This window comes from Silene latifolia, unplaced genomic scaffold (assembly GCF_048544455.1).
Source record: "Silene latifolia isolate original U9 population unplaced genomic scaffold, ASM4854445v1 scaffold_377, whole genome shotgun sequence".
Lineage (NCBI taxonomy): Eukaryota > Viridiplantae > Streptophyta > Magnoliopsida > Caryophyllales > Caryophyllaceae > Silene > Silene latifolia.
The window spans coordinates 17,201-26,249 of NW_027413305.1; the positions used below are offsets into that span (position 1 = coordinate 17,201).

Here is a 9,049-nt window from a genome sequence, read left to right on the forward strand (position 1 = left end):
TAAACGACTGCAATTATTTTTAATGGTATACATAATTAATTTATGCTATTATATAATCAAACAATTAATTTTGTGCTGTCAATGTTAAAATCTCTAAATTGACTAATGTATTAAATAATTTCTCTGATTATACGATATAAATTTAAATGTACACTATTTATATACCTGTTGTTCAAACTTTTACGATAATTCTTATATAGAACCGTTTTACAGAAGTTTTATTGTACAACCAAGAGATGTTTTACCTAAATAACCACCACTTTCCCACAAGAGCATTAAAGTCTTTGTTTTATGGTTACAATGTTACCGTAAAACCGTTTTAGAGGAGACATAATATACTACCAAGTATGGGTTGAATCGTCATTCCTTATTTAAGTTCGTCTTAACCTTAGTCCGATTAAAATCGGGGTGAAAATAAAAGGAGACGGGTTGTGACTTGTGAGGGTGTTAGAATTAAGACGGTCATAGGCAAAATCAATTAGGGGTGAACCGTTTAAGGCAGTTGTGACTTGTGAGTTTATTGAACATTGGTCGAATTCCGTCGGGTAGGGGGGGCCAATTTGTTTAGCAGACATCCCAAGGTTTCCCTTGAATGGCGTCCGCCAAGCAGAAGGCGCCCAAAACGGCGACGTCTAGTGATAAAGAAGAAGCTACCAGCAAAAAAGTATGGATATTTTCGGGTCTTCTCACCTTTCAATACGGTGCTCAACCTCTGATCTCCAAGCGTTTCACCGGGTTTCTCTTCTTTCTTACTTTCATTTCTCTCTCTTTTTAATTTCCTACTCTCAATTCCAACCATTTTCCGCAGATGAGGTTTCATCATTGCTTTTGCTTTTGTAAATAATTTATTCGCAATTTGGCGGATAATTGTTGTTTATCAGAATGTTGATCTCTTAGGTTTTGTACTACTTTTTAGTATACGTGAATGATTATCATTTTCTGTAGACTGCTACGTCGCCATGTCGGTATGTGTGTAGACTCCTCAATTAGTCGAAAAATAATGAGTAGATAACACGGAGTAGTTATGATGGAGTAGTGGTGAAGTGAAGAAGTAGGTGGACCACCTGCAAGAGAGGAAGGTGAAAGACTAAAAAAGAGAAACTGGAAGGAATCAAAGAAATAGTCGAAAAAAGGAAATGTGGAAGAAGTCGATCAACGGGAGTGAGTATGTAGGTTTATAACTCTAATTTGGCTGTTGTTGCCGATTCTTAGGACTAGTCTAGACTTCTTGATCAAATCAGGAGTTAAATACTGCTCTTCATGTAGAATTGTAGAGTTATTACCTCAAACCGGAGATTAGTGGTTCCACATTGTCCATAGTATAGCCCTCAAATACTTTGATCAAAGTAGTAATAGTATCATAAGCAACAAGCTAGCAAGACTTCTTCGTACATAAATATGGTGAGTCTTGTATGGGACGTCGACTCACATATGGGACCGGACCAAATTTTCATTTATTCCTTGTCTCACATTTGCGAAATATTTTTTCAATAAGCAGCCTTGGATAGAAGCACCATTTTCTTAGGAGGAACCAACTGTAACTTCTGCTGAAAATGTATTTGTATAACTATGTAACTATGTTGAGTGGGTTATACTCTCTACTCATCTTATTAAGGGGGTGTTTGGTTGGGGGTGTTGGAATGGAATGGAATGGATTTGAGTGATTCTAGTGTTTGGTTGGAGCATTTTGGAATGGAGTTAGAATCCTGATGGATTCTAATTCCACCCCAACCCCTTGGAATCCCATACCCACCTTCCCACTCAGGTTTCTAACTCCATTCCCCCTCCATACAATTTTAGAGTGAACCAAACAATAAATAATGGGTATGGGGTTCTGAATCCATCCCCTCATGGTATCTCATTCCATTCCAATCCATTCCAATCTTTTGAACCAAACGGCCCCTAAGTAGTATAATTCTGTTATTTTTCCCCTGTAGGCGAGAGGTAATTGTGACGTCTTCAGTTTTGGCATGTGAAGTGGCAAAGGTAAGCCTCTTACTGTGTACGTCTAGTTGTTCTTGTTGGTTGATTTCCAACATGATATGGTGTACGTGTTTGCACATGACTCACTTTCGCAGTTTTGCTCCACAGGTTGTATGTGCTTTCATTGTTCTCATAATCAATGGTAGTTTGGCAAAAGTATTCAACAACTGGTCATTTGTCAGTGCATTGGCCTTTTCGGGACTTCCAGCTGCAATATATGCTCTCCAAAATAGTTTGCTGCAGATCTCTTACAAAAATCTCGACTCTCTTACATTTTCAATGTTGAATCAGACTAAGCTTTTTTTCACGGCTTTTTTCGGGTTCATAATATTGAGGTATGTATTTAGTCAGTACTATCGAAGCCAGTTGTCCCTTAGGATAATCTTTTTTTGTTTGCAATCAATTGAGTGTTTGTTCAGTCTACTTACTGTCCTATCTCAACCTAACATCTTTTTGTTGCCTCTTTATTCCTCACATGAGTATCTATGGGATGTTGTTTATACTGCACTTTTTAAGAATCTTGTTTAAGCTTGTGAGCTAGAGCAAATGCGTTCGTGTTTTTACTTCACATGTTTGTGCAATGCTTGTCTTGTCATCGTGATTTTATTGCTACTAGGTTTGGTGCCCAACTTCGCTCAGGCTACCTCTATTTACCGTTAAATTTTATTTTCAATGAAATAAACTATGTTGGAGTTGTCTAACTCACACCTTTACTATTTGTAATATATTTTTCTACGGCATATCTTGTAATTATGATGAAATGTAAAATTTATTTTCAAATTATGAGACACGTTCACTACCCCGCTATTAATATTATTACTTTCACGACATTCTTTCTTAATATCATTACGTTCACTACTCCCGTGGTTACTATTGTTTCTTTTACTAATTCCTCGTTTTTTTTTCTGTTAAATTCATTATTCCCGTTAATTTTATCCGGCCTATATTTAAATAAATAAAATATTTCCTTGAGTCGATTGGTTATTTAATTGTTCATACTTTTTCTCATTGTTACCACTGTTACTTTCACTACATTCGTAGTTACTTTCACTACTACCACTATCATTATTATAACTGTCACTACTCCCACATTAATACCGTTAATTTTATTAATCTCGTTGCTGGTACTATTACTTTTACTACATTTAATTTAATGTATAATTCTATGATGATACTAATTAATTCCATAAGTGGGGCATGTTAATTTTAAGGAAAATCACTATATTCTTGTGTTTTCTAAATTTAATTACCTTAATTTAATGTAATTTTCATAAATAATCTTCATCAAGGCATCTTTATATTATACTTTTAATCAAAACTATATAATATTTACATTGAGGTCCCTTTATCAGGTCCATCACACGGTGCTATCGATTTAAAACTATAGAGTATAATTAATTTGTATAGATTTCTTTAACTAGTATTGCCGCCCGGCTTCGCCCGGGCTACCTCTACTTACCATTAATTTTTTTTTTCATTAAATAAAATTACTTAAAGTTGCATAACCCATAAATTTATCAATAATACATTTTTCAATGACATATCCTAAAATTACGATGAAATAAATTTTGAGATAAATCCACTACTCCCGCTATTAATATTTTACTCTTATTAATGAAACAATAGTAATAACATTTCACTACTTTCCCGTAATCATTGTTACTTTCACTACTCCCGCCGTAATTATTATTCTTGTCACTCCACCACTCGCCGCATTAATATTGATAATTTCACTACTCCCGCCGTAATTATTGTTACTTTCACTATTGCCGTATTAATATTGATTATTTCACTACTTCCGTTGTTTCTACCACTTTCACTAATCTCGCTGATAATATTGTTACTTTTACTATTCAAATGAGTGATTACTATCATATACCTATATCCAATGTTACTACAATTCTTTTCTGGCGAAATTACTTTTACTACTTAGGCATGCAATTTTAAGAGGATTATTGCAATTTTAAGAGGATTATATATTTATATAAATATATTACATATATGCGTTAAATCAAATCGAAAGAATTGTGCAATATTATATATTATGGAATCTAACTTGAATTATTTATAACCTACTTATATTATATTTTTGTATGTTAAAAAATTAACATCTCTATACATCCAATAAACTATAAAGTTTAATAAAATTGCATAGATTTTAAATTTAATATATAATTTTATGATGATAATAATTAATACCATAAGTGTACATGTTTATACTAATTAATTATTTTATTTTAAGGAACTTGACCATCTTCTAGTCTTCTATAAATATTTAGGAAAATTACCAAGCATCTTCTTTCTTTTAGTCTCCTTGAAATTGACCATCTTAATTAATTATTTTATTTTAAGGAAATTGACTATCTTAATTAATTTTTTTATTTTAAGGAAATTGACCATGTTTTAGTCTCTTACAAATGTTTAGGAAAGTTACCAAGCTTCTATCTAATTTAATTTTAACCCAAACTATATAATATTTGCATTGAGATCCCTTAATCGGGTCCATCACATGGTGCTAGTGATTTAAAACTATATAGTATAATTAATTTGTATAACTTTCTTTAATTACATTGAAGTCCCTTGGTTTCTGGATTTAATATATAGTATTGATTACATTGAAGTCCCTTGGTTTCTGGAATTAATATATAGTATTGATTGATTGATTGATGTGAGTTTGGCTTGGCATTGTCATATATAATATCACTAAAAACTTGCTCCATCATGGTCCTCATCTGACTTCAGTGGTCAAACAATATCATCTTTGACCGATATCCTCGCACGATATACAATAGGCACGACTTTTCAACGATGATAATATCAAATGGTTGTTTTGATGAATCTAACATGCCAAAATTTTCGTTGTGTAACTGTCAAATTTTACATTGATCGCCCAACATAGTCAAATTGCGACAATAAAACTGAAGACAGAGTTAGTAACTCGGAAATTTTCTTCGATGAACTGATGAAGCATCCCTAAATATGTAGCAGTGCATTTATTGAGTCAGATTTATCAGTCAACCACCATTCCTTGATACAACACAAGTGTAAAATTGCATACCTGGGCCCCCCGGCGATTGGCGGCCTGGTGGGAGCCTTTGAGCACTTGGGTAGTTCTGTAGTTGATTGAACTGGGCATTATACATTTTCATACTTGCTAATTATTAAGCAAGTCTTGATTTCTCCATGATGTGTGCAACCTTACCTAGTAGTTTGAACTTCTAAGTTTCCAGAATAATAGTTCTTAGGGAATAATCAAATTCTTGAAGCTGTACTAGCATTGATTTAACAAATAAGAGTCACTACTGGTTGATCATTTGCAGGCAGAAACAATCAATCCAACAAATTGGAGCTCTTTTCCTATTGATAATTGCTGCTGTACTTCTGAGTATTGGTGAAGGCACAAGCAAAGGTTCTAAGAGAAAAAATCCTGAAGAAGTGCTTTTCTACGGCATTGTTCCAGTGTTGGTTGCCTCTGTGCTTTCAGGTTTAGCTTCTGCTTTGTGCCAATGGGCTTCACAGGTATCTTGAACTTCTTCTTCTTCTTCTTCACTAATGCTCAATCCATATTTCTCAGAGTTGCTATTAGTTCTAGTTATTGTAACATTTTAGGTCAAGAAGCATTCTTCATACCTGATGACTATGGAAATGTCATTTTTTGGAAGCGTGTGCCTGTTGGCTAGTTTGTCTAAGTCCCCTGATGGAAATGCTATGAGAAGTCATGGGTTCTTTCATGGATGGAATTTCTTGACTTGGGTAAATATTTTCATGCTTTTAACTTGTACTCCGTATTTTTTAGTTGGAATACTGGCTGTTAGGTTGCTTCAATGCTTTCTCAATTTTACTCCGAAGTTTATATGCCAGTCACTGATGAAATAGTGAAATGGCAGCTAACTACTTGCTTGAGTTATTTAAGTCTGGCTCCCTTCTTTTTAATTTTATTTGAGTTATTTTAGTCTTGCTCCCTTCTTTCTTTGTCGAGAGAGATTATGTATGGCGTAAATTATCCTAGCTTCGAGTTAGTAATTGGGGCTGGAAACTGGAAACCGCGGTGAAACTGACTGATTCCTCATTCTTTGGCCTAGATGAATTGGTTTTAGGAATTCCTATTTTAAAGGCAGCAGACTGAGGAGAGTAAAAGGTTATGTAGGATTATGTTTTGAAACAATACACATTTGAGGCAGTTAACTTGGGAGAAGCATTACTTTCACAAATCACAAAATTAGGAAATAAGTTAATTTCACTAATCACTCACAAAGGTTAAGCTTTGGAAATGTGAGACTTTAAAATGTTAATTTCACAAATCACAAACTTGGAATCACTCACAAAGGTTAAAGTAACTTACTTTCGCAATCACTCAGAAAGGTTAAGTTTGGAGGAAACAAAGGGGAAGGTAAGTTTCACGTATTAATATGCACCAGACACTGAAGACTCTAATCAGTGCTACAAAGATAAAGAAATAAGATTACCTTTGTTCTTTCTTTAATCATATAAAATCTCCTTATTTCTGCAATGGCCTAAGAAATGTTGTTCACTAGGCTGGTCTAATGCATGTTTCTGTATCATTATATGGCATTTGGTAAAATGGTAAGATATAGGTTCCTCTGTACATAAATTTTCTATGATTTTGAATGCTATAATATCTTTAAGAAAACATGTCAAATGCATTTAGTGTTATAAAATGGTAATGGGTTTCATAAACTGGAAGGTACAGCTGATGGTCAAGTTCTTTAAGGTTTGTGAGAACTTTCTTAAGGCTAAAAGGGCCTTGTAGTAGTTTCTGTTTTTTTTTTTTGTCTTTTTAAGTTCCATTGGTTGTGCGGATAGCCCTGACATTTATGATTTCATCCTTTGTTGGCCAAGCCTAGAATTAAGCCAGGGCAGGTTCTTAGACTATGGCCTCTTATTGTTACAACATCATTAGTACGAAGCTAGTGGTTCCTAACACACACTGACACACATTGATTCAATATGACACACTAGACCATGCAGGTTTCGTATTTCGGTGGTTAATTTTGGAATATGATGCATTATGAGCTATGAGGCCATTTGTGATACTCCCTCCTATCCACTCTTTTTTTCCCTATTTCCTAAAACGGATTATTCAGGTTTTCTTCCCCTTTCCTTTTTGAAATTTTTTTTATTAATATTATACTCTTACCTCTTTCCACTCATCAAACCCCACTATATACTTTATTAATATTTAATTCTAATTATTCTTACCTCTCTCCAATAACCAAACCCCACCCATCTCCTTTATTAATATTTAATCATAATTATTCATACCTCTCTCCAATTACCAAACCCCACTCATAATATTTATCAATATTATACTCTCACCCTTAATCTCCGTGCCCACTTCAAAGGGGAAAAAAAGGATGGATGGGAGGGAGTATATTATTGTAAACACTGCATGTGAAATGCCTGTCTTTCATTTCAGGTCCCTGTAATAGCAAATGCTCTAGGTGGAATTCTTGTGGGCCTGGTCACAACTTACGCTGGTGGTGTCAGGAAGGTAAATTCAGGAAATTTTGTTTGGTTCTTGGATCCAGCTAAAATATCCTACCTACCCTCGAGTGGCTTAAATTAGAGTTGGCATAAGATTTGCAGACTCAGACCGCCTGAAACCTGACACAATGGAACCTGAAAATTGTGAACCAGATCCGACTTGAGGCCAGTCTGATAACTGATACAACCTGAACTGAATTGACCAAAGATGACTTTTGCATAAAAACGACTTGAGAAGGATTGATGATCCAAATATGACCTACTTTACATTTAACATGTAAAATTAAGGAAAAAAACAAAAGAACTGATTTAATTATAGCCTAAACATCATCGCTAAAGCTTGAAAAGATGCGATGAAATCACTGCTAAGAACCTGGCGCCAATCAAACTCTACCTGTGACAAGAATGACCTGATTCGATAATAACCGTATCCAAACCCATTTGATCTTGTATCCAGTTGGACCTTGTATAGCCTTACCTGAACAAAACTGTTCCTATCTGTGATATCTTTTTGCAATCTGTGATTCTGTGGTGTAGTTCTACTGAAACTAAGCATTTACTGGTTTTGCTCTCTGAAGGATCTTGTCATTTCGTTTGTACAGGGATTTGTTATTGTTTCAGCACTTCTTGTGACAGCAATGCTGCAATTCATCTTTGACGGAAAGCCACCATCTCCATACTGCCTGGTGGCGCTTCCGCTTGTCATTACTAGTATTTCAATATACCAGAAGTACCCTTACCGCGTAAAAAAGAAGGAAGCTTAAACTGTGATTGCCACATGTTGGGGAAACTGATTGTGTTGTCTAAAATCCAGGTTGTATGTGCTTACCTAATCAAAGAGAAGCATACAAGGGTAAAGGAAAGGTGTAGATCTTGTGCTTCTTTTAATTCATTTACTAGTAGCGCTATTGTACCAATCGGCCCTCTATTTTAACTGAATTTATAAGAATGTATTTTTCAAGGCTGGTTTACTCCTGACGCCCGACTCTTGGTCAAATAAGTTCTCTAGTAACCATTAAATAATCAGTGAAGGTCAAAGGCGACGAGACTACCTGCGCCCCATAGTATACAGCATTTAGTTGCTGTACTGAGTTTTTCAAACCCACCACCACACTTGGGAGTTTGAAAAGACGATTCCCGTCAAACTGTAATTGGTTGGGTCATAGCTTCATAGCTAAGTAGAGTGATGAATTTGGTTGGGTCATAGCTTCATAGCCAAGTAGAGTGATGAATAGAAAGCAACAAATTAAACATTTTTTAAGAAATAATTTGATCTTGTGGTGGAGTCAATGACGTCGATAACATGGGTCTTAATCTATGTTGCTTCCTAACTGATTTAGAGAGTGCTGGAATTTGGCACGGTCTATAATTTCCTTTCTACTATGGCAAAGTGGAAGTAATTCCCGACTGTATTTGCGTCTCAATGCACATGGTATTCTCATTTTTGATAGCCGACCCGACGTACTCATAGTCGCTAGGACGCAAGTTTACGTCAAGTTACAAGAGATTTCTAATTTTCTACCAGCGAATATTAGATTTCCATATATTTTCGGTTTATTTA

The 9,049-nt window shown here is 35.0% G+C and overlaps 1 protein-coding gene across 3 annotated transcripts; it reads left to right on the forward strand.

The window, feature by feature from the left end:
• Nucleotides 1-406: 406 nt before the first annotated feature.
• LOC141639405 (UDP-N-acetylglucosamine transporter ROCK1) lies at nt 407-8,449 on the forward strand. Of its 3 annotated transcripts, none has more exons than XM_074448539.1 (7): nt 407-735; nt 1,938-1,986; nt 2,092-2,318; nt 5,304-5,502; nt 5,593-5,736; nt 7,421-7,495; nt 8,091-8,449. In XM_074448539.1, the coding sequence occupies exons 1-7, from the start codon at nt 593-595 to the stop codon at nt 8,250-8,252; spliced, it is 999 nt and encodes a 332-aa protein (XP_074304640.1). In that variant the 5' UTR covers nt 407-592; the 3' UTR covers nt 8,253-8,449. The 3 variants fall into 3 exon arrangements, 2 of the variants coding, with proteins under 2 accessions (XP_074304640.1, XP_074304641.1); XR_012542514.1 differs by having other exon boundaries at nt 523-1,618; nt 1,911-1,986; nt 5,593-7,031; nt 7,370-7,495; XM_074448540.1 differs by having other exon boundaries at nt 527-1,618; nt 1,911-1,986.
• Nucleotides 8,450-9,049: the final 600 nt, after the last annotated feature.

Excerpts from the sequence above, each read along its gene's own strand:
- LOC141639405 (XM_074448539.1), top strand. The coding sequence starts at position 593 with ATGGCGTCCGCCAAGCAGAAGGCGCCCAAAACGGCGACGTCTAGTGAT. Across the intron at positions 736-1,937 it reads ATCTCCAAGCGTTTCACCGG|GCGAGAGGTAATTGTGACGT; the intron begins GTTTCTCTTCTT and ends TTTCCCCTGTAG. Across the intron at positions 5,737-7,420 it reads GATGGAATTTCTTGACTTGG|GTCCCTGTAATAGCAAATGC; the intron begins GTAAATATTTTC and ends CTTTCATTTCAG.